The sequence below is a fragment of the Macrosteles quadrilineatus genome, unplaced genomic scaffold, assembly GCF_028750875.1.
Source record: "Macrosteles quadrilineatus isolate MER2022 unplaced genomic scaffold, UCM_ALF_1.0 Scaffold_1__1_contigs__length_201487025, whole genome shotgun sequence".
NCBI lineage: Eukaryota > Metazoa > Arthropoda > Insecta > Hemiptera > Cicadellidae > Macrosteles > Macrosteles quadrilineatus.
In genome coordinates this window covers 184,626,437-184,652,771 of record NW_026542594.1, presented here as the reverse complement: position 1 = coordinate 184,652,771, position 26,335 = coordinate 184,626,437, and the positions used below count along the sequence as shown (strand labels likewise).

The window sequence follows — 26,335 nt, the reverse complement described above, 5'->3', positions numbered from 1 at the left end:
ATAACAAAAGTTTAATTTTATATTAGTTACTAGAGATCGCCTCTTATTGGTCAAAAACTCGACCAATTTAATGTACAGACTTTTCTATTATCACCCCGCACTGAAAATAAAATATGTGATTGGAATTTGTCTGGATTTTCTGTTTATATTTTGTCACCATCATGATTAACATGACAAAATGATTAACATGAGGCCCATGTTAATTTTTTTAAAATTAAAAATTCATTTTTCATGCTTATTTTTGAGCCTATTTTAGTTTATAAGGGGATTCTGCACATCTACAGGAAAATATCTTTCATTTGACACTAGCTGCATGTAATTCGGTCCAGTAGTATGGTCATGGTTGTCGTAAGTATTGCAAAAGTTTTTTAATATATAAGATTTTAATGGTGATTTCGATTTGATTTCTTTATAAACCCCCACCCATTTGTGGTGTTCCTTTAAGAGTAGAGTGCACGCCCCTCACTCCTTCGCACAAGCAGTTCTCCCAGCTACAGCTCCCTCGCCTGAGTCGCCGCTCGCGCTCGCCCGCAAGACGCTAGCCATCGCCACGCCACTCACTCACCAACCGGAACCAGTCGCCCCTCGCCACTTCGCCAGTCCAGTACGCCTGCCTACGCCAGTTCGGCTTCCGGGCTTCGGTAATCGGTTCGGCTCTTCGGCACTCGGCAGTTACTGTTACTGAATACTGATGAGGAACGGGTTGCATCTCCTGCTATACATTTACATCTAAACAACATCTAGATCTAATAAGTAAAGTTAGTAGCGGTAGGGTAGGACCATTATTGTTATTAATTGACTAGTCGGCAAGTGTTACCCTTAGTCAAAATAATGTCAGGACGTAGGCCTAGGGATTGGAGTAGGAGTCATTCAGGAATCAAAAAAGCAAGGTAAGAGACCAGAAAAACTGTATCTAAGTTAACAGTTAACATAGGCCTAAGCAGGAATGTGAAATGGAAATGTAGCCTAGGGCAAGATAGGCTAATTCGTGAGATGGGTACAGTTTCTTAACTGGGCTATGCTAATATCGATTGAAACTATCGAATTGAAAATATTGATTAATAATCGATATTTTTAAATAGGCTAGGCTATATTTTTTATCAAATTAAACTATCATAACCTAACCAACCAAACTTGCTGATGGTGAAAAAATCGCATGAATGTTTAGGCCTACTAATGTTAATTGTAATGTCTAGCCTGACTGTAGCCATGCTATATACACATGACAATTAATTGTCAATGCATTTTTGTAATGTCCAATGACAAATAAATATTTCTGATTTCTAATCGAATCGATAGTTTCAATCGATAATATATTAGCATAGCCCAGTTAAGAAACTGTACCCCGTGAGATTGCTCATTTCAATTTTTCCATGACAATAGTTACCAGCCTAAGTGTATACCAGACAAGTGTGGTCGTACCCGTGCGAGACGAAGTCGCGAGTACGGGATTACTATACGAGTCTGGTACACACATTTTGGACGAGTTACGTACAATAGTTTACGCCATACTACAAAATCTGTACAAATCCTTATATAGGCCTATTGCCAAAAGGACTAAAAATCACTAGTCATTGACTCATTGAGAGGTTATTTTTTTGTTTAACCACTCATTGACACCTAAATACTAAATACAGTAAACTTAGCCAAGCTGATTAGTGTCCGGTAAAACTCATTACAGTAACAGTGGTACGCAATGAAGCCCCATTTGAATAAGCTGGTGGCAAACAGCTGTTTTCTGGACTAAATACTTGTGTGGGAAGTTCGTCAACATAATGTAGTCTGGCGAAATAGGTAGGTAGTTATTAGTGCGGAATGATCTCGAGTGCAGCCAAGGCCTTTTGCACTCGTGTTACACATTATATTTTTCCTACAGTCACTTTAGAGCATATAAATAATTAGTCTTTCAAATACTAGGCCTATACAACACGTTTTTAGGTTCAGCTGGCAACACAAATAGGTGCCCTAGAGAAAGTAGTAGTACCCAGTCCGTATCACTCCGCTATTTTTCCTCGGCAAGAAATGTGCTCCGCTAAACTTACTTGAGAATAGACTAGGCTATAGGCCTAGTTCCATGTTTTTGTAATTTGAAACGGTTTCCGCGCCTAAAATAAAAACGTTTAACCCTCCCAGTGTTACTTGACGAAAATTCGGCAAGCACCACACTTTGTATAGTGTTACTTGCCGATTTTTCGACAAGCAGACATCGTTTACGGCGAAGGCTCTATAACTGACTGAATCGGATTGAACTGGATCGAGTTAGGTATCGTTCTTTCCGTTACATTCTAAGCTGTCTCCAGATGTCTGTCTCAGCGCTGTATTTTTCTCCTAGCCGATCATAATTGATGCAGACAGCTGACGTTCGTGTATTTGTAAACAGCTAGGTTCCCCCGGACCGATGACTGATGTGTTTTATTACGTTTATCATTGTTTCAGTGTTAAAAATCAAAAGTAGTGATATACGTGGTGCATTATAAGAAGATTTAAGTGGTTTTGAAGTGCTGGTTGATGATCCTGAAGAAGTAGGTAGTGATATTGATGTAAATTATCAGCCAGATTCCTAGCTATGGTTAGGCTATGCATTCTTAGCTAAACGCTATGTACTGAATTCCGTTTTTCGCTCATAACTTATTTATTTGATAACTTACCTCGCTATATGATTATATATTTGTAATCCTCATTAAATTTAGAACAAAGTGGCTATTTTCAAATATTTATAGGCCTATAATTTATACAATTTCATTGAGCGCGAACTTATTTTTTTTTTGAAAATTTTCGAAATTATATTTTTTTTTACCTAAAAATTTTTTTTTTTAAATGTTCCTTATGTTTTATATATAATATTGAAGCCCATGATTTTCCAAACAAAATGGTATATAGAACATTAGAATTAACATTGTTTTAAGCTTCTCAGATCCGTTTTAATAAAACCTTGCAAAGGGTCCAAAAATAGGTGGACATTAAGGCCTAAACTATGGACACTCGGAGGGTTAAAAGAAAAGACCAGAAAGTTCAGAAATAGCCTACCGAAACTATAAACACAAAATGACAGGTTAAATCGTATTTATAATAGTCAATCAGCTGCTCATAGTATTATTATCTTTAAGTGTTGCCAACCTATTTCCAAGCGTACACGGATTACGTGCATAATAGAACCACGCTGTTTTGTGTTGTTTCGTTGGAATCCTGATGTGCGCCCAAAGTAATAAACTGTGACGACAAAGTATAAACCGTACGACAAAGTATTATTATGCAGTAATTAGCAGCTTTCTGTACTATAAACAGTACATGGAAGCCAACGTTGTCGGGTGACTGTAGGGAAAATCTATTGCATGTAATTGCGTCTACTAGATCATTAAATGTCATTTCTTATGAATTATGATGTAGCCTAACCTCCTACCTTTGACTATTAATACAACCTCCTACATACAAAAAATGTCAGCAAGGGCAAATGGAAATTTTTGTCTAACTCAGGACGATACTTGGGTAGTCAGCTGGTTTGCTGCAGTGGGGGTATTTTGGGTTGCACTTTAGTTTACGTCCTACATTTACTTTTATAACATTATGAAACAATTCTTTAAACTAAACCTAAACTTAACCAAACTGCAGTAAGTTAGCCTAGGGCCTATGTGAGTAAATGTAGGCCTAGGACAAACTAAAAAAGTGAAGCCGTATTTTGTTGATCACAAATCAAACTTATAGAAATTGGCTTTTGCCATTCATATGAAATAAATAAATTTCCCTACAGTAAATAAACGTTACAAAACAACCTTAAGACGAGTACCTAACTTAACAGCCTACATAGGCTAACCTAGGTTATCACATTTCTCTAGTCTAGGCCTACAGTAGGCTAATTGCTGATGCAATTGATTTTTGTTCACTTGTTAAATAAACTTAAACAGATGTCCCTGCACAACGTGTTCTATTATATTTTGTTTTGTGCCTAACTTAACCTACCGGTACTTAGCCTAATAGTACCTAACTTAATTTACTATTGTCATTTGAGTTAACGTAACTTAATTACTTAAAATTTGTATAGCCTAACTTATCATAAGTTAGCCTACTTCATAACTTAGTTTTGTACCTCCTGAATCCAAATATACCATTACGTTATTTTTCACAGCGAAAGGATATTACTAAGGATATCGGCGATATTGCTGTTTAACCTTCCATCGGGCCCATCACGGAAGTTACCCCCAGCCCTGGGTCACTATATTTTTCGTTATAAAAACCATAAGTAGTTTGCGTTTGGCAGGGCTGTTGCCTGACGTACGTAGCCTACCTCACGCACCTCTTTCGCGGAATCAGTTTCGGCTACTCATACCTCTTACCCAGTTGCCAGTCAACTTTGGGGAGAGGTTCGCGTCAATACTGGAAGTAAGTTAGCTTCCAATGTGATGTAATGGGTTTCCCGGAGCCTAGTTCAGTGTGCTGCCTTTTCATCGGCCTTATTTTGTGATATTATAAAATGGATGAATAAGAAGAAACTGCGTGATTGTTGACTTAGGTTTCAAGGGAGGACAGTGGAAAGACCTACCGGTGTGTTTGTTCGGGAACTTTTTTTTTGAAAAAGAGCTTTGAAATAATGAGTAAGAAGTTAAGTAATAGGCCTTCTAACAAAGTATTTATTTTTCATTACACCTAGGGGCAATGAATAAATTACATTACACCAAGCATTTTTTCTAATAGCTTTGATAAAATAAGTTGTCCTTGTACCAAATGATTTTTTTCATAAGACCATTACATACACTTACTTATTGCAATTTTTTTTATCTTAGGCCTATACAATAGTACGGTACCGGTAGGCCCTACTGTAGCCTATATGTATTTACATAAAGTAGGCCTGAGTCTTTTTTATAACTTACGTTTTTTTATTGTTTATTATAACATTTTCTATTTTATAAACAACTTCAGTAATAAGTTTTGTAATGGGGGGAGGAAGTGTTTGGCAATGTTGTGTGAGTAGGCTGGTAATGTTGTAAAACAATAACTTGTGTTGACCTACAGAAAGATGTTAAGGCTTTAAGTAGGCCGGTGAACTTGATCAGGGGGTCAGTTTTGGTGGGTAGTGTGGTGCACCGGAGGACGGGGTCCTGCGGGGGGGAGCTGGAGCCCAAGTCCTTTGGCTTTGGGTCCAGGTAAGACAATGTTAAGAGTTTTCATACTATTGAAGTCAAATCAAAGCCCTTTATTAAGCCAGAGTAACAAATTGAATAAAGCCGAAGTTAGTAAAAAATGCTGTGATTGTTTGCAGGATGTCGCTAGGCCCTGATTCTGCGGCTAAGGCCAGTGGAATGCAAGTGGCTGTGGCAGGTGCAGATGATCCTGATTTCATCACCTTTCTGTTTGACCCTGAAGAGCAGTACAACTGTTACTTCGTAGTGGGAAACCCTGAAGTTGGAGACACGGTAAACTTATTATACTGTTGGGATCCGTGGAATTGGTTAACTCTGGAACTCGCTAACCCCATGTTAAACGCCCTATCTTCAAATTTGATCGATGAGAGGATCTCGCTAACTTGTTCGGTTTCGGAATTGGCTAACTCCGGAACCCGCTAACTCGCTCTAGAGCTGGGTTAGTGAATTCCGTCCTCGTACGGAAGTCGCTAACTCGGTCCCTCGGCAGAACTCGCTAACTCCCAATCAGAAGCATCGCGTGCCGTCCAATGGGAGCCAAGCACGAAGATTGTTGGCCAGTGTTGCCGAAAGTGTTGTACCTACGATCGTATCGGTACCATAATGTTGTATCCTACGAATAATTAGGAGTAAGATCAACGTAGTCGATAAAATAAATATATATTCAGAAGTATGTTTAGCCTAATATTATTCTTCTTATGATTATTAGGGTGGACAATGCATTATAGTCTTACCATAGACTAACCAACCCAAGTAAACTTTACATCCCATTGTAAATTTTGAACCTTGTTTTTTCTGTTTTTTTTTGTTTTGTTTGTTGTTTGTTTTTTGTTTTTTATTTCATGATTTGTTCTTTACTGTTTGGTTATAACTAGGGGGCGTGTTATTATTTATGATAAGAACGTTTTATTTGGTTAAATGAGGTTTTAAAGGACTGAAAGCAAGAAACAAATTGTAAACAAAACACAAGCCTTATAGCCAAGAAAAGGAATTTTAATGCTCTTACAGTATGTTGTTAGGAAACATATATAATCTTTTAACAAAAATTGAAGCAGTATTGTAATAGTCTATCCTATTCGAGGCTCCAGTAATTGCCGTAGACTTAATGCCTAGAATTTTGAGGATTAACTTCCTGATAAAATTTACACGTTAGCCTAAATGTCATTACAGAAAACATTGTAGTAGTGTTAAATATATTTTTAAATAGAGCTATTGAATTTAAATAAATTTAAATCAATAGGCCTACATTATAAAGTGGTAATATATTTATGGATTGCATTAAAGATTAGTCTATGCATAAATATAAAATTTTTTAATTTATGTTATCGTAGGCTATTAGTGTAGAACCCGGGTCATCCTCTTTACAGTAAACCCTCTCTTATCCGGATCTCCCATATCCGGACCCTCCGATATCCGGACGCGATTTTGAAAAAATGCAAAAATTAAAAAAACACTAGGGCGAATGTTTGTTGACCGAGCAGTCGCCGATTGTAGGCCGGTTAGACACGCCGGCGCGCCGGGAGGGTTGTGCGACGTGCAGTCTCGCGGGCAAGGTCACTGACTCACGAAACAAAAATAGAATCCCTCCCCCACCCCTCCTACCCGCCCCTCCTACCCACGCCAACGCCCTACTCATGCGCGGCGACGACAATTCATCACTCGTGTCAGTTGTCAGTGCTGCTTTTTTTGTGCCTCAGTGACCTAGTCATTGTTTGTACGGTTCGTTTTAGTTTCGGGAAGGAAGAGTGCTAGAGGCGAAATTGTTATGGCCGAAAAAAGAAAAAAGATTGTCATTACGATGGAGGACAAACTTAACGCGTTGAAACGTTTGCAAGCGGGCGAAAGTGCAAAAAAGATAGCGAGTGAGATGGGAGTGGGGACTAGTACAGTGAGTGACTGGAAAAAATCCCGTGAAAAAATAGAAAAATGGTGTTCTAACCAGGCATCAAGTTCAGGAATAAAAAAGTGCAAAATGATGAAAACGGCCGTAAATGACAAAGTGAACGAAGCGTTATTTTTGTGGTTTACACAATGTAGATCAAAAGGACTGCCCGTGTCTGGACCCATTTTGCAGGAAAAGGCTCTCCAATTTAATAAGGAAATCGGAAGTGATCCCAATTTCAAAGCCAGTGAGGGGTGGTTGGAAAAGTGGAAGAATCGATATGGGGTCAGAAAGCTTCATATAAGCGGAGAAAAGTTGTCAGCAAATGAAAACGCTGTGGGAGAGTTTAAAATGTTTTTACACAAGCTGCTTGACGAGGAAGGAATCAGCGGGGACCAGTTATACAACTGTGACGAAAGTGGTCTGAACTTTAAAATGCTACCTAGCTGCACTCTCGCTTCCAAGGAAGAAAATAGCGCTCCAGGTTATAAGAAGAAAAAGGAGAGGGTTACAATAATGGCCTGCAGCAACGTCACAGGAAACAATAAACTCAAACTCTGCATGATTGGAAAATCAAATAAACCAAGAGCGTTTAAAAACTTCAAAGATCAGTCGACATTACCGGTGTGGTACAGAGGACAAAAAAGCGCTTGGATGAATTCTGCGATCTTCAGAGAGTGGTTTAACAATCAGTTCGTCCCGTCTGTTGAAAAGTTTGCTGAAAAAAAACAATTTGCCAAAGAAGGCTATTTTATTGCTTGACAACGCCCCTTCACACCCGTCTGCAGATGAACTAACAAGTGGAGAAATAAAGTGCGTGTTTTTGCCGCCGAACGTAACCTCTTTGTGCCAGCCAATGGATCAGGGGGTCCTTGAAACACTTAAACGTTTGTATCGACGTAAGCTACTGACGATCATTATTGAGGGCATGGATGTGGGAAAGAGTGTTTCTGAGTGCCTTAAAGACACTGACATGCTAGATGTTGCCTTGTGGATTTCTAGCGCTTGGGAAGAGCTCAAACAAACCGATAACGTTGGTTAAATCGTGGAAAAAGCTTTTAGACCACAAAGTAGACCAAGATTATAACAAAGAAGTAGAAAAAGAAACAGAAAACTGCAATGACAAAACAGGTGAAGAAATCGTTGAACTTTTTAGAAACGTTCCTGGTTGTGACAACATAGATAGTGACGCAGTGAGTGAGTGGATGAAGTAAGACGAAATCCAGGAGTTTACTGACAATGACATCATAGACTTAGTTAACGCAGACCCCGCTCCTGACGACGACGAAGAAGAAGAAATCCAGAAAACAACCATGACGCATAGTGAGGCTTTCCAGGCCATCGAACAGCTGATCGAGTATGTCGAGAAACAAGAGGAAGCAACGGGAGCCGATCTTCTGCTTTTTCGTAGGTGGAGAGACATTACGTCAAAGAAGCGTGTTAATCGAGCCAAACAAGCCACAATAACACCGTTTTTGTCCAAAACTTAACTGTGAGTACAAAGTAAGAGCTGTTCTCGTGGATTAATTTTATTTTACTCTGTATACAGCTCTACATTTTTGTTCATTACAGTAGGCCTACTTGTCTTTTTCTTAGTTCCATTTTATTTTTTCACTGTACCGTTACTGTATTACGTAATATTTTTTGAGTTTTGATGTTATATTAAATTGTTTTTCTCAGTTCCATTTCATTTTTTCACTGTACCGTTACTGTATTACGTAATATTTTTTGAGTTTTGATGTTATATTAAAGTGTTTTTCTTAGTTCCATTTCATTTTTTCACTGTACCGTTACTGTATTACGTAATATTTTTTGAGGTTAGTTGTTCTATTAAAGTGTTATTATAACCAAAATACCGTTGTTTTATTTAATAATCAAACGTTTCCGTATTTAAGGCTTACTAAAATTGAGTACCGTAGTTGTTGTACAGCTGTTTTCTCATCTAAAACAATGTTTCTCTCATATCCGGATTTTTTGTTATCCGGATCGGCCGGCGCCACATTAGTCCGGATATGAGAGGGTTTACTGTATTTTGTTTAATTAATATTAACTTTACGGCTTCCAGTACTTTTAAAAAGTCAGGAGTTTTTATGGTTCTAAATGGATCCAGGCGTTCTTGTTTGTTACCATTTTATGAATGGTGGCTATAGCTAAAATTAGCTGATCTTATCCAACAACAAAGTTATTGTCTATTGGGTAGCTCAGTACCGGGGAACGGGGAACTGAGCAATGGCTTGGTATAGTATATTGCGATTGTAAAAGTAATATAAAAGAAACTCAACACTAGCATCAGAAAAATCCGTCAAGTCCTTGATTAAGAATCGTGAAATAAAATAACCCTGCCACGTTTTAATATAAGAATATTATATCTTCTCCTATTATTTACTAGTGGGGTTAGGTGTACAATCTAAAAACTGTTGTAAAAAATGTAACATTATTACTAAAAAAAATTAACACATTTTAGAATTAGGCAACTAGCTTTTACTAGTAGGCCTACAATGCTTTGGTTTAAACTATTAGGCCTAGATTTACAGCTATTCTACAAACTGTTATGAAACATAGTCTATGTCATATTTTCACACGTAAGTTGAACGATTCAACGACGAACCTTTAATTTTAAATATTTTGAATTAGTTATGAAAGTTACGATGGTTAATGACTGTATTAATTAATGGTTTTGGTTTATTACAATATTACGATTAAATTTGTTTTCTGTATTTGAGAACTTGTGTGTATTTTAGCTTAATATCATAGAGGTTTAATTGGTACTACTGAATGTTCAATATTTTCCTATAATACTGATGGCATTTATATTTTATTGATAGTGAAATCATAAACATCTAATTGGCCGCTGTAGGCCTACAGTTAAATAGAAAATCACTTTTCAATGATTTTTTAATTACTTTGGGCTAGGTAGCTGTTAAAAGTGGAATTGATGACAAAAAAACAATAACATTTACTATATTTTTATTGACACTGACATTTTGAAATACGGCAGTGTACGATTATTTCGTCGTACAAGGTTGGCAACGCTCCGCGCAGTGGTTGCGGCGGGGTTAGCGACTTCCAGAGTTAGCAAATTCCACCGCGAAACAAAATCGAGTTTAGCAGGTTCCAGAGTTAGCCAATTCCTGATTGAGACGGTTAGCCAGTTCCGACACACGACTGAGTTAGCGAGTTCCTGAGTTAGCCAATTCCTACGTCTTGTTAAAACAACTGATTATAAGTTGCAGCCTACTTAGCTCTTGCTGAAAATATTTTAAACTTAGGAAATATAATGACACCAAGCTCATAGACCAAATCCAGTAAAACTTAATTAATGTGGACTTAAGTAAATACAGTTCCATGTAGTCTGCATTTAATATTGATGAAGAAATGCAATGCTATTTCAGAACTGTTACGACAGTTTACTTAATCTCATTACCAAGAGATAGCTGGTCTGAGGGTGCGTTCACAAAAAAAAAATACTGGTTACAAGCGCTTGTTGGCAAGCGCTTGCAAGCTCGAACCGGCGTGAGAAAAGTCAACATAGTATCAAGCGTGCGTTCACAGACAAAGCTTGTGCCGGCTAGCAAGCGCTTGTTACAAGCTCTGACAAGCACGCAAGAACGTTTCGTACTTGTTTTCCGGCGCTCGTTGACCGAACCAGTCAGTTGTACAAACTACTAACAGTGCATGGATGTCGATGAGTTGATAGCTCAAGTATTTAGAGCTTCCAATTTCAAAAAAAAATATACTACCCACATATTGTGGTTTTTTCCCTAGAATGTTCAATTAACCAATAGGACAAATATAACATATATGTATTGAGATGATAGACAAACACATTTAATTCAATATTAATTAAGTGTTGGATTTTTTTTTAGTTGAAACTTGTATACTTTTCCTACCTAGAAAATGAAAACATTTGAATATATCTCACAATATTATTTGCATTATAATTAATCTGCTACATAGGGTGCTTAAAACTCCCTTAGAGTATTTTTAGATTTTATTATTGGTCAAAAATTTGTTCTGGTACATGGATAGGTTGCTTATGCCAATTCCTCAAAAACTTCACTAAAACACTTTCAATTTTCTCGAGGATGTAATTAAACGTGGTTAACTATATTCTCATATAAGAAAAAAAACCTCACATTGTCCAATTTCAATTGATTAAATAGATAGTGGTATTCCCCGAACCTACCTCTTTCGCGATTAATTGCATGAACATCTACTTTCCTTCTATGAATTTTTAATTCTACTTTTTCAATCAAATACTCTTCATCACTTGAGGAAGACATTGTCTCAACCAGAGCTGGGACTACACTGAGCTTGAAATGCAAGCGTTTGTTGTGAACACACAACAGCATTCTCAAGCGCTTGGAACCAGTGCTGAAAGTAAGTTACTTGTAACCAGCTTTCTTTGTGATCGCACCCTAAGTTAGTAACAAAGCTACAAAGGGCATCACACTTCGTTCTACACTCATCCTTCACTCATATTTGGGTTAAAATACACACATAGGTGGCATCCCCATCTTTGAATCACTGTTATTGTTATCATATGTTGTAACTTTCTTTTTATAACGGAACACGCCATATCCCACTGACTAGCTGCCATGTTAGTCAAAAAGACTGCCTAAGACTAAGACGTAAAAAAAATTTTGAACTGTATGCTATGTCGAACTTTAATCTTTCTTCGTCGATTCAAAACTTAAAGCTGGGCAACACAAATTATTTTTATTTAAAAGAGGTTTTTAGATTATTGAACAATTAAATATTAAAGTCAGTTACCCCTGTTGCAGCTAACCTGCAGCCTGGGTGAATTTCCATTGACCTGATTCAACTTCACTTGAATATTTTCTCAAACATGTCTGTCAGGTTTATTTTGTAAGCTTAAAAATAACATCATGTGTAACAAATAGACCTACTTATGTTTGCTCTTTGCTAGTTAACAAAACAAGCAGGGGATAAATAGCCAATATTTATCTGGTGATTATTTATTTTCCCATCAAAACTATTTATTCTTCATCATCAGTTAGTTATTGTTTGTTTGCAGGAGAGGATTGGTGTGGTGAAAAAGATGCTTCTAGCCCACTCTGTGGTTTTCAGAGCAGAATTGCAGAACTCAAAGATAGCAGAAAAAAATGATGTTAAACTACTTGATGTCTTCCCCCAAACTTTTAGAAACTTATTAAGGTAAGTTAAATTTCCCGGCTAATCAGAAAAGTGTTTGAATAGTTGTGAGATATTGTGGAAATTTAAAATGATTTAAATCTTTTGTTTTCAGATTTGTTTACGGCTACGATAACACTCAAAACTTGACCTTTGATGAAGCAGACAACTTGTTATACGTTGCAGACAAATATTTCATGTCCAAGTTAAAAAAAAGGCTTGGAATACGCCTTATGTCTTTGTTGAACGTCACCAACATCTGCAGCCTTATGAATAACCCTGCTTGTTACACCGTTCTCGAGCTAAACTCATTGATTAATGGGGTAAGTTTGTACAACATTTGTATAGCTCCAGGATTGTGTCATATGATATGGCTATATGTCCTTTATCAAACAGGATCCCTACCAAGAATTGTCTGATAAGCAGTGGCGGATCCAAGAGGTGGAGGGCAAAGGGGTTGACCCAACCCCCCCCCCCCTCTGGGGATATATATTTTTTTAATGCATGTATTGTCAAAATGTTCCCGCAATCGTCAATGACGATAATGATGTTTCGTTACCGTGGGGGTTATTAACAGTTTTACCGTGTCCGCTGAAGAAAATGACTATGATTACAGAACCGCGGAAGATGATCAAAATGTTGCCGCCATCGTGGAAGACGATGTCGTTTCTGTGACCTTGGGAGACGAGAATGCTGTCTTCACGGCCACAGGAGTTGATCAGAATTCAGCCACGAACGCGGAAAACAACGATAAAGTCTGAAGAGAATTAATTTTTTGGCAACCCACAATATGATTGAAAATTATTTCTGTTTAATTTGTTTACTTGACCTATTCTGATGATGGGCGGGATTATACAACAATGTGGGCGGCAAGAATTTGGCTCTGACGTTTGCGAGAAAATTACGAACCTCGTCTAGTGTTATGTGACCGGTTATTAGCAGACGATAATAATGAAAAGGTGACACTTTTATAATAAAGGATAACACAAGTTTTGTTTAATACATAGAAGTTCCCCATTTATGCGTTTGAGTCACTGTGTAATGTCAGGTCCTACTTGTAATTTAGGTCACTCTAGAAATGGTGGGCATATAAATAAAATCGCTAACTTAAATGGTAATTTTTAAATTAAGATTATACTTTTCAGTATATTGTTTAAAGAAAAAAAATATTGCAGCATATAATTTGTATTGTGAGTTAGATAAAGAATATGAAGGATCCTGAAATCAGTACCAGTTTACAGTTTTATTTGGGTTTTTTTTACATCTTGTAAATTTATAACAACCACATATCTCACACTTTGGTATTATTGGGTATCTAAAAAGCTATTGGAATCATAATTTGCATAATTCATTGTAGATATCCTTGTCAAAACTTATAATTGTTTGTGTAACCCAGATTACACAAAAACCAGAGGTCAAATTTCTCTTCTAGCAATAATGTTATTAATTAATTTTAGAGATAATAAGATCAGTTTTATGAACTAAAAATGCTAAACATTAGAAAAAATAGACTTAATTACTATTGATGGTGAGTATTAATTTTCTCAGATATACGAGACAGCAATTGTCCTGTTTTTACTCAATATTGAATTGATATTTACCTTTAGCAATGTTGAAATGATTGTTCTTGTATTCAGATACTCCAGACGGAAACAGACAAGGTTCTGGCTAGTCCTCTGTTTCCTGACATGTCTCCCCTCGGCTTTCTAACAATCCTGCAACAGGAGATGTGCAACGTACCTGAAATTGACCTTTGGACCTCTGCCATTGAATGGGCTAGGCATAGAGGTAATCAGTGTTCTCACACAATTTGATGGATTTCTAAATATTTTTGTAGTATTTAAATAACAATTCCTGATTCAATATTTTTTACTGATAATAAAGATTATATACATGCTTTGCCCCAGACAATGGCACAACAATAATATGTTGACAGATTCATAATTTGGATTCAGAGAAGGAAAATCAACTGTTATTAATATAGTCTAGTTAGAAAGTTATTAATATACCCCCGCCGCAGCAAACCTGCAGACTAAGCAAATTTCAACTTGTCTGATTACATTTTTACTAAAATATTTCCATAAAATTAAGACTTATTTATTCCCTATTTAAATAACATTAGATTTAACAAGTGCTTAGGTTTGCTGCTACGGGGAAGGTAAAAAGTGTGTTTTGACCATACGTCAATAGTATAGGATGAAATAAATGAATTTGCCAAATTTTATCAATATAGGCCTATATCCATAAATAAGTAAACTACAACAATTTTCATTTTCTCCATAAGAAAAACATGGGAATTTTAAATTACACTATTTTTAAATTTTCTCCGTGACCGTTAGGCATACAACAGCGCTTTAATACAGAGTGGTATAAAAGTCCCAGGACAGTTAAATATTTTAAAAAATAATTCAGATAGAGCTACAATACTTAGTACAAAGATATAGGGCATAAAACTCTATTTTAACACATATTCAGTGATCTAATAGCTCTTCAGGGGGACGGCCCACAAGGAGTCGGAAGAAAATCTTAAATGGAAGCATAGGTCAATATGCACATCTAATTAAAGGTCTTTTTTAGTAGAATACAATGCCGCAAACCGCACTTCAAAAGGTTTCGATCTTGCGCAAAATGACAGTTGTTCAAAGATTCATTGAGCGGAGCGAGCGAAGCTCTTTGGGATCAACTTCAATGCAAACAATATAACACCATCACTCAATAACGGCTGAACACATTTCAGCCAAACTTAACAAGACTACTTAGACTAATAATGAGATGGTTTGTAAGCAAACACATTTCAATTAGATAATGCTAATGCAATTTAAAACGAACTTAAAATTTAAAATTTTTAACATTAGGCTTATGGGACTAAAGTAGCTATGACAGTTTTTTTTGTTTACAAGAAAAATGTAAACAAGAGAATCATAAGGTATTTCTGAACTTTCTATACTTTTCTTTTAAACGATTTTAAACCATTCCTATGATTTTAATAAACAAGAAAATGCCGTTAAAACATTTTTTTAAGGCACGGAATTCACTGAAAATCGAGAGAATATACGGAACTACTTTCTCAATGCGCGGAGCATAAACAAGGAGCGGAGGGATACGGACCGGTGACTACTTTCTTGGGAACCTATTTGTGTTGCCAGCTGATTAGAAACAGCCAATGTTAGAAATCAGGATTTAATAAGCGATATATCGAACCGCATCGAAAACGGTATTTAATCCGATAATACCTCATAGGTTATATTATGTTGAATTACATCGATGGTACAGTAAGTTATTACACTTTTTGATAAAACGCAGATTGAACACTGATTTAGGCATGTGGGGAGGTAGGTCGGGGTTTATGAGTATTCGTGACTACATTAAGTGTTTTGAAGTAAGGTTAGATTAGGAAGGTATAGTGTAGGTTATAGGTAGGCGATCGGGTTGTTTATTTGTGTTGCACCATATAATTTTTATCTTTTGGAATGGAATAGTTGGTTAAGGTTAAACGGGGAAACGATTTCAAAAATGCTTGCATATGGTCTTAACTTAACAAACCATCTACAGTATTCTAGCTTTGACTTTGTATAAAGTCAATGATTCTAGCAAATTATTACATACTGACCAAAAGAAAAGAGAACATTTGGATTTGTTTATTTGTGTTGCACCATATAATTTTTATCTTTTGGAATGGAATAGTTGGTTAAGGTTAAACGGGGAAACGATTTCAAAAATGCTTGCATATGGTCTTAACTTAACAAACCATCTACAGTATTCTAGCTTTGACTTTGTATAAAGTCAATGATTCTAGCAAATTATTACATACTGACCAAAAGAAAAGAGAACATTTGGATTTGTACCTTTGACCATAGCAAAACTAACATATAATTATGGAATGTGAAAAGTTGTATATCATTATATACTATTCTGTAATATTAATAATTGTTCGGCAAATCCTCATTTTAATGGCTCGGCTGAAAATGGAATCTGCATTTTGTGAAACAGTAATTTGGTTACAATTCAGTAATTTCAAATATTGATAACATTAGCCTATCGTATATAAATACTGTTATTTGATTGCCAAGCCACGGACTATACATATGTCCAGTTACAACCATAATAATAAGTTAATAATTAATTACCTAGGCTTATAGAAGTCCACTTTTAACCAAGGTATGGATAATTGTCTCGGCCTGTTCAGAAGTAGGCTACTAATTTCTAATTGTATAGCCTATTGAATAATTGTTTGTAGTTTATTAGAAATGTATTTGATTTATTCTTGCTATAATTCATTAATAAGATGTAGTAAAAAAACTAAATTTGAATTATTATAATTTTAATCAATAAAACAAGAATTAGTTTGACTTTTTTACATTTAGTTACTTATACAAATATCAAATCACGTTTGTTCCGCTCAACTGGCTTTCACCTCTCTGAAAGCAACCCTAGTTTTATTTACATTGCTATTATACGCTTACTCCTCAGGGGGCACAGCCCTAGGAATCGGAAGGAAATTGTTAACGTAAGCATAGGTCGATATGCACATCAAATTAAAGGTCTTCACTAGTAAATTACGATGCCGTAAATTCAAGCTCAAAAGAATGCCTGAGTAAGAAATGGCAGTCGTTCAAAGATTCAAAATGGCGGATTCAAGAAATCTTTGAACATCTGCCATACCTTTAGTTTAATTCTTACCTTATCCACTGAAGTGATATTTTTGATGAGACTTTGAAAGTGGCCTTAGAGCCGAAACTATAGTCAGTAAATATTTTAATAAATAATTTTACTTGGGTACTAAGTTTATTAATGTTTAATCTTTATAGACTTATATATATATATATATATATATATACGTCCGTGAACGCGATAACTTGAGTAATTTTTGTCCGATTTTGATGAAATTTGGTTTAAAGGTGTAAAGCAGGATAAACTTGAATGAGTTCGCGAACCAGCACGATCGGACCATGGGAACGGGGCTTTACGGGGGGTTTTATGGGGTAAAAATTGGTTTTTCTCACTTTTGACCCTCAAAACACAAAATTTCCCGATTTCTCTTTAGACCTTTTTAAAGAGCTTAAAAAAACAAATAATTTAGTATATAAAAGTATTTTTGTTCGATTATTAGTAACGGAGAAAATTAAAAAAATTTTAAATTTAAAATTCACATGTTATTCTTATGGAGAATATTGTCAAATGTTGTAGTTTGCTTGTTTATGGATATATTTTGATCAAACTTGGCAAATTTATTTATTTTGTACTAAGCTATCAATATTTTACTCAAAAACACACTTTATTAGTTTCCTTGTAGCAGCAAACCTAGGTACTCGTTAAACCTAATGTTATTAAAATATATTTAACTGAAAATCAATTCAGACAAATGGAAATTCGCTTAGTCGGCAGGTTTGCTGCGGCGGGGGTATTTAAGTTCTACAAAACAGTTTAGAAAGAAATTGCAAAATTTTTGTTGATAGGGTCAAAAATGGGACAAACCCATTTTTACCCCATAAACCCTCCCCCCCATAAACCCCTGTTCCCATGGTCCCCTTCCCCGTTGGAGCAAACTTAAGTACATATTCACTCTAATGTTATTGAAATAGGGAAAAGACTTTTTAAAGAAAGACGTTTATGGAAACATTTTAGTAAAAATCCAATCATATATATTAAATTTTTTTTTAAGGTTTGATGTAACAGGAGTATTTCGTTTAGTTTTAGACATTTAGCATAATTTTACTAGAATAGCTTTTACTCTTTTCATCAAAAGATAAATTTCAGTTTCAGGAGAGTCGAAAAATGGAGAAGCCTTGAGGAATGAGTTAAATGACCATCTTAAACACATTAGAATCTGTACATTGTCTGGCCAAGATTTGATGACTCAAGTGGTACCTCTGGGAGTGCTTACGTATGATGAACTCAAGTTGATTGGTGAAACTCAGAGAACTGAGAAAGTACAGCCTGGCTTGACAACAATCTGCAACAAGATTGTTAAGAGGGATAAACCGTTGTCAGAATTGATGGAACAAAGATTGAACTTACCTCATGTGAATAATAGCCTCAGTCTTTCGACAATAACTATCAATACTAAAGCAGTCGCAATAGAGTTGTGCTCAGTAAAGTTTTACAGCTCCGGTTCAAATCAACACCAATGCAACTGCACTATAACAATACGAAAGGGGACAGAACCACCTACTGTAGTGAGATATCAAGGACTGATCGATGGAGCTTCCAACAGGGACATTCCAATTATTCTTGATGACACGAGAAATGTGCCTTTGTCTCCAAATTCAACATATTCAGTCAAATTTTTATTTTCTTGTAGACAGCATCATTGCCATTACTATAAGCCACGTGCAGTAGAAAATGGGACACACTTTGACATTGCATACCAGCCTGATGATTCTGGATTTTATTTTTCTCCTATAAACACAATATGTTACAAAACAGTACAGACAGGACAATGATGAACAGTGGTGATCTCTGAGGGGGAAACAACTTGACAATGTTGAAGAAATGTTTTCAGGTGTCATTCATGTCAGTGGACAGAATATTCAGAAACATAAACACCAAATAAAAAGTGATATATTCCTATACTTTATTTGAAACTATCTTGTGTGATAGGATTAAAAAATACTTTGTTAATTGAAAAAGGAATTTTTACAGACCTGTTTCAGTCCCTTGTGAGCCTCTTACTTTTTGTGAAGTGACATTTTAATTTAGTTTTTACTTTTCATTAATGTGACAACACTTTACTTTTTTCAACAGAACACAATTTTACATACAATTTTTGTTTATTTTTCGTCAGAATGCACCTTTGTTAATAGCCTGTTAAATATTATTATCTGTTGTGGTTTTGTTGTCAATGAAAGACATGAAAGAATTTAAGACTTAATTTAGCATTTTCCGCATATTATAAGTTATTTCTTTCGGTCTGTTTCACAAAAAAATATTGTTCACATTTTTATGTATTTTGCTATCCTATTTCATGGCGCTATAAAATATTGTTGTAGAAAATTTTTTCTTATGCACTTATGATAATATACTTAATATAAATATATATATATATACTTTTTATACTTATGTACCATGTAGTGTAAAAGTAAATGAGGAACCAAAATGACTGCTTACAACTGATGTAAATGAAAATCACCAGAAGCTTCAAAATACATGATTTTAATTAACCTACTAAAAATAACTTGTAAAATATTCCTGCAAGCACCTGTTAATAAACATAACTTTGAAAAATATCTTTAAATTGTCTTGCCTAATTACCATAACATTTCTTTTATTTATTTTTATACGTTTTATAGAATATTATGTTTTTTCTAGTATCAAAGCAACTATTTTTTAAGACCAAAGTATTCCTTTTGGAAGCCACTTAAGTGGTTTCTACCGGGCAGCCAGTAGGGACGAGCATCGATAGTCGATGATTTTTATATCGATGGTAGGTTACCGATGTTTTGGTCCAAGTATTGAAATATTGATATTTGATTTTCCACAACTAAATTGTATTATAGTTTTGTTAAAAAATGTAAATGTATGTTGGTTTTGACTATAAATTGATTTTTTCTATTCATTGTTTTGAAAGTGTGATTAAATATCACATCAATTAATATCACGACTAGACTTAGACAATTTGTAGTGTAGAGCGAGTGAGATAACTTTTTAAAGTACATTTGAGAGGTGCTTGTTCTAAATGCTATGCTACCTAAAAATAGATTTATTTTTAGTACATTTCAGTGGCAGCACTCCTGCTCTCCAGCATAATAAATGAATACCGATATTACGTCTTGCAAATGTGAAAGAGAAACTGCCAATGTAGAACGTCTGGCTAGCAGTATAAACTAACCTACGTTGGGAGTGTTAAATCAATGCTAGCTGTGCCTAAAATCTCCCCTTCAATTTATCACTTTTGTGGAGCTTATAAAAACAAATAATTTACTATAGTTTGGCCGCTTAGAAAGCGACCTCCTCCAGCATTGGTTTAGCATTAGCGCCCAGGTCGTTTTCTAAGCGGCCGAACTATACATTGAAGTGTTTATGTGTAGCATAGTAACTGAGAAAATTGAAAAAAAACTGCAAAATAAAAATGTCTGTTATTCTTTTGGAGTATGAGTAAAAGTCTTGTAGTTTGCTTGTTCAATTATATTTTTTTTAATTTTTTGCATATTTTCATTTTTGATTAAAAATTTCTAAATTCTCAGTATCAAGATTATCAATTTTAAAAATCAATGAAAAGGCTTAATAGTGGCTATGTGAGTAACCATTGACTTACGGATTATTTAAATGTGACACTGTATTGTGATTTCTAATGAAGCCAGAAAATGCCTTTAAAGGTAAATTGTCAATTATCAATCACTGTGATTAGGGACTTGGGACGCCACCTAGGTGCGTATTTTAACTCAAATATGAGTGAAGGATAAGTGTAGAATGGTGTGAGATGATCTATATAGCTTTTATACTAAGACAAGCGAACATGGTGCACGTAATCGTAATCTAGGCATAGGAGAAGAAGGATTAATATTGATTTTTATTGGGCGTTTTCTGGTTTCTTGTTTTTGTAGAAAGCTGGAGATGGTAAAAGGCCTAAATGAGTTCGCATTTGACGTGCTGTTTCTGCAGTTTTTTTTTTTTTTTTTTTTTTTTTTTTTTGTAAGTCAGTAAAAGATTCTCTTTTGATTAATCGATGATAGCCTAGATAATAAACCAAAGCCCCTCGTTCCCAACACCACCTCTGGCTTAAGTCTGGAACTCATTTGCCAGGCCGATTCCCAGTGTAAAAATCTTCTTAGGCTTTGGCCACCTTCAATCCTCGTCCAGACACACTATGTGTCCAAAACCCTAACAGCATGGCTCCCTTCCCTCTAACACCTTGAGTGATAGGGATCATTGAGATTCACTCTAACCTTTCCTCTCCCCTTCATGCGGAAGTATAAATTCCTTTTCTTTCTTTGTTTCTTTTTTCTATTTAAAAACCTGTATGCCAGTATGTATCCTTGTTCCTACCTATTTACCTAGATACTTTCCTATATGTCACAATTGTTTCCTTGTCTCTCATCAAGGTTTATTTTCTGAACTCATCTCTATACCTTTCCTATCCAAGACTTCTTCCTGTTCTCTCCTATTTGCCTACGTAACTCGTGGTCTCTATTTTTTTGCACAGCTGCATACTTCCTCTTCCACCAAGTTAAATCTCCACAAATTCGCCTCAAATTCAAATTCACTTTATTGTCACATAATACCCCCGCCGCAGCAAACCTGCAGACTTAGCGAATTTCCATTTGCCTGATTGGATTTTTTTTAAATGTCTCCTTAAAAATATCACATTTATTCCCTATTTAAACAGAATTAATTTAATGAGTACTTAGGTTTGCTGCAACAGGGAGGGTAAACGTTTTTTTTTATGTAAAATGTTAAAAGGTACAGTAGAGTCCCGTTAGTCCGAAATGGTTGGGACCGGGCCCATTTCGGATTACCGAATATTTCGGATTAAACGTTTTTTTAAAATTTTTAAAATTTTTTGAAAATTTTTTTGTCTTACTTTTTACTACTTTTTTTCGGACGCAGACACGAGCCCGGGATTGTTTTTCACATTACTTAAGGCTAGACCTATTGGCTGCAGCATTATCACTTGATAAAATCCATTTGTGATTTGGCGGACGAAAATGTAAAATGTTACAGTAATAACAAAAATGGTGAAATATTTACTAAAATACTCTACAAAAAAGTCTATCACGCCCAGCCGCTACAGAATACTTTGACGAGGTACAGCTAACTGTGTCAAAAGTTTAATAAGAAAAAATTCAAAAAATTTTCAAAATTTTTTAATAAGAAAATGATTTTTTTTGTTTCGGATTAAGCGGACTTTTGGATTACCGAAGTTTGGATTATCGGGACTCCACTGTACTGTAGTTTAGTAAGAAATTAATGTATTTTCCAAATTTGATCAAAATATGTTCATAAACAAGCAAACTACAACAGTTGATTTATTCTCCTTAAGAATAACATGAGAATTTAAAATTAACATTTTTTTAAATTTTCTCCGTAACAATTAGGCGCATAATAACGCTTCAATATACTAAATTATTTGTTTTTTAAGCTCTACAAAATGGTTTAGAAAGAAGTTGTGAAATGTTGCGTTTTTAGGGTCAAAAATGGGAAAAACCTATTTTTACCCCATAAACCTCCGTTAACATAGTCCGATCATGCTGGTTCGCGATCTCATTCAAGTTTATCCCGCCTTACACCTTCAAACCAAATTTTATCAAAATCGGACAAAAATTACTCAAGTTAACATGCGGATGGACACACATATATATATATATCTAGATATATAAAAATTTGAAAGAATGGTGTTTTTGGCCTCTGGGGACATCAAAATGAAAAAGTAAATCGGTCCCGGGCCTAGGTCTTACCATGAGACCTACGGTAATAGCTACTTCCCTATAGGGAAATTCGCTAAAAACATTTGTACATAGCAAAGCTATTAAACTTGTGACATTGTCAATTCAATCTTTAAACCTAAAAATACAATTAAGTTACAGAACATTTTTGTCTGACTCTAAAACCACAATTACATATAACAATACTGCTTAATTTTGTAAAAAAATCACGTACAGAGTAAAATACTTGGTTTAAAATATAACTTTTTAGATTATTCTTAAAACTCTTTAAACGGATTTGACTTTTAATGTTTGTTGGTAGATTATTAATAAACTTCATACCCATGAAACTAGGACCCTTTTCATAAATTGTTAAGTTATTTATTCGGTATTGAGAATTGTCTTTGCACCTTGTGTTGTATTGTAAATGTAGTATTGTAAATGCTGCTGTCCACAAAGAAGATCAAAATTCTTCTGAATGAACAGTAAGCATCAATATATATAGAGAGAGGGAAGGCTCAATAATCCTAACTGTTTAAAGAAATGTAACTGTTCGCCTTGAAATGTTCCATGTCTTGTGACAAACTGCATTCAATAATGGCCCATCTCCCAATCTTGTTCCAGTCTCCTTATGATGTTTGGCATATATCAGAACGTTTCCCTTTATTTCTCATCTGCTCCCAGCGCATTTGCAACTCATCTAATGTCTCCACTCTTCTGGCACTCTTGTTTTCTGACGTAGCCCTACCTGCGGCCTTGTCTTCCAAAATCCTAATCCTTTCTTCAATGAGGAGGTTGAGTGGCATGGCTCCGATCAAAGCCCTAATCTTATCATGCGATACTGTGTTGTATGATTTCCCCACTTTCAACAAAACTCTTCTTTGCATCCTCAAAAGTTTCCTTTTCGATCTTATCTTCCTAGCATCCTTACCCCAGAACTCACATCCGTAAAGCATTGCTGGCTCCACACTATTTGTACAGCGTCATCAAATACTTCCTAGTAATGCCTCTATTGGCTCTGGCCTGTCCTGCTAATTTCGCGAAGACTTTATTCTTTTTTCACAATTTTCCTCCACATGTTTTCAAAATTCATTCCTTCACCTACAGTCACTCATTAATCAAGCCTGGTGACATATCAAGATTCCTGTTTAACACAACAATGGTGTTTTCCAAAATTCGTGGGACCCGCCAATCCTTCCTTCAATATTATTCAAATATTATTTTCGGAGATGAAACCACGTTTCAAACTTATATCAATAACTTCAGGTCATTATTCTTGTGCACCTATCATAAATAACCATACAGAGGAATGCAGGTGCCATCCCTTACAATAGATAAAATTAGTCAAAAAAATTATTGTTCCTTCGATATTAATATTCTCCTCTCATTAAATAATATCTGTTATTTAGTTTCAGTAAAACAAAGATCTTAAGAATCAGCTGTACCGTCAGTTTTCCAGTTAAACGCCAATTTTTAAACCACAAAAACAGAGTACATTTTTATCTTTTCAACAAATCTAATAGACCCTTATTGTTCATGTTTCTATTAATTTCAACTAGAGGTCGTCCAGTGGTCCAAAACTCAACCAAAAATATGTAATGTACAGACTTTCTCTAACTTCTATATTTTCACTCCACACTGTAATAAAAACATGTGATTGGAGTTTCTTCCATTTTGTTTTGATTTTCTGTTTATATTTCTACGTGTCACGATCTATTCAACGACACCTTAAACTTGGTAATCGGATGCATAGCAGCTTCAAAACAATTATCACAAAATTGTTGTTCACCCATTAAATAGACAGGGTGAACAACTTAACTGTGCCACCATTGGTATCTCAGAAACTATTAGATTTAGGGAGAACATTAAATGGAGAACTTCAACTAGTTCATGTTAGTCATTAGTTAGTTTTAATGACATTAAAAATTATGAATTCCAATGTTTCAAAAATCGCCGCCATTTTCCTATATGTTGGCCCTGTATTTTATGATTGTTTTTAAATGGCGGCCATTTTTGAAACATTGGAATACATATTTTTTAATATGTCATTAAAAACTAGTTGAAGTTCCCCATTTAATGTTCTTTCTAAATCTAATAGTTTCTGGGATACCAATGGTGGCACGTTAAGTTGTTCATCCTGCATAGATAAGCTGTTTTGTTAAGTCAGGATAATTTATTTAAAGCCCAATGATAAGGAACCCTGAGTTGGTAGAGAGATTGGGTGCACTCTGAATCACACACCGAGATTGTGCTGGTTGACTCCAAATAGAAATAGGATAAAAAGAAAACAATGAAAGAAAGTCACAAAACATCCTGTATTATAGAGTAAAACAGATTTAAAAAAAACCACTGATAAAAAACTTCCAGCTTAATAAAACATCAATGAAAGTGCTGGCGTTTCTATTTTGTAGTTCGTTAGATATTAGTAATGCACAAATACATGATCACGCACAAACAATACACAGGTGATCACTGATAGTAGATAAAATAATGTAGAATATATTCTCAGCAAGCACATTATTGTAGTTTACCCTTTTTAAGAAATCTGTCCAGAGTATGTGCCGATTATTTTAATTAATCTTATTGTTGAAATATTGTAAGCATTTTTATATTTATTGGTGATCCGGAGGCTGTTGCTTATTTACACGATGATGATCCTAAGAAAGTGTATAATTTAATTAAATTATTATAGTGGAAGTTAATTAGGTTACAAGACTATGCCAATTAAAGACTGATGTTAACTCGTTCCCCACACACAGGCAGGGCCGTCCGAAGGGGGGGGCAAGTTGCCCCGGGCGCCGTGGCTGATGGGGCGCCGCGCAGCGGCTATTTGTATTAACATAATATTAAAATATGCGAATGTGACTATTACTGCTGGGGGGAGGGGGCGCCACGACCACGTTTGCTCCGGGCGCCGCCAACCCTAGGGTCGCCCTGCACACAGGCTTTTCTATGTCCCCCTACCCATTTTCAAAAATTATGTACATTCTGTGATAATTTTTTTTTTTTTTATGATAAATTGCTTTTGATTTAATTAAATTTTCTTATTGTATCTTACAGGACAGATTCCATTAAACAGTTTGCAGTGCTCGAGGTTAATTTAGCGACTTCAAACAAAAACATTTAATTGTAGTTTGAATGAAAACTAGTTTACATTAGTATGTAGGTACAACTAGTCGTATGTTCAACCAGACATAGGATAGGTAAAGGTTGATGTAGGTTCAACTAGTCGTAGGTACAATTAGTCGTGGATACAACTAGACGCAAACTTATAAGGTAAAACTTGACGCTAGCGTACCTGTCAAGTTGAACCTGTAAACTCACCTTACAATATTCATTTAGGCTAGGCATATTCTATAAATGTTTAAAGTTAATAAGTTGACAAAGATATATGAATTACAAAAGGTGTTTTATTTAAACAAATGAACAATTAACATGCAATGAGAAAAGGCTTGACGTTACAATGAAAGGATTGACAATGGTGTGTGGGGTTGAAATTAAATTGAAATAAAAGATAAATTTGAATAATAACTTGAAGGTTCAAATATTTTAGATGTGATATATCTCAGGGTAGGGTGTCGTGCTGGCTTGAATGCTAATAATTAATAAATTTAATAGTGTCCAAATAGGCCTAATTAAGGTGTTAAACTTATAAATCCCAACAATGAAAAATCTAATTTTGATGTTGTCCAAAAGGTAAGTCCAATTAGCACTGAATTAAAAGAGTTTAAAGGCCAGTGGTATAGCCAGGAAAAATCTATTTTCGCCATAATATGAGTACAAACTTTTGAAAATTTAACATG

At 35.2% G+C, this 26,335-nt stretch overlaps 1 protein-coding gene across 1 annotated transcript; it reads left to right on the top strand.

Moving 5' to 3' along the window:
• The first annotated feature begins 768 nt into the window (after positions 1–768).
• Positions 769–19,376, top strand: LOC128991562 (uncharacterized). The gene is made up of 6 exons (XM_054414560.1): positions 769–890; positions 5,255–5,408; positions 12,056–12,195; positions 12,287–12,494; positions 13,809–13,959; positions 17,929–19,376. Exons 1-6 carry the CDS (start codon positions 832–834, stop codon positions 18,612–18,614), a joined length of 1,398 nt encoding a protein of 465 aa, XP_054270535.1. The 5' UTR covers positions 769–831; the 3' UTR covers positions 18,615–19,376.
• Positions 19,377–26,335: the final 6,959 nt, after the last annotated feature.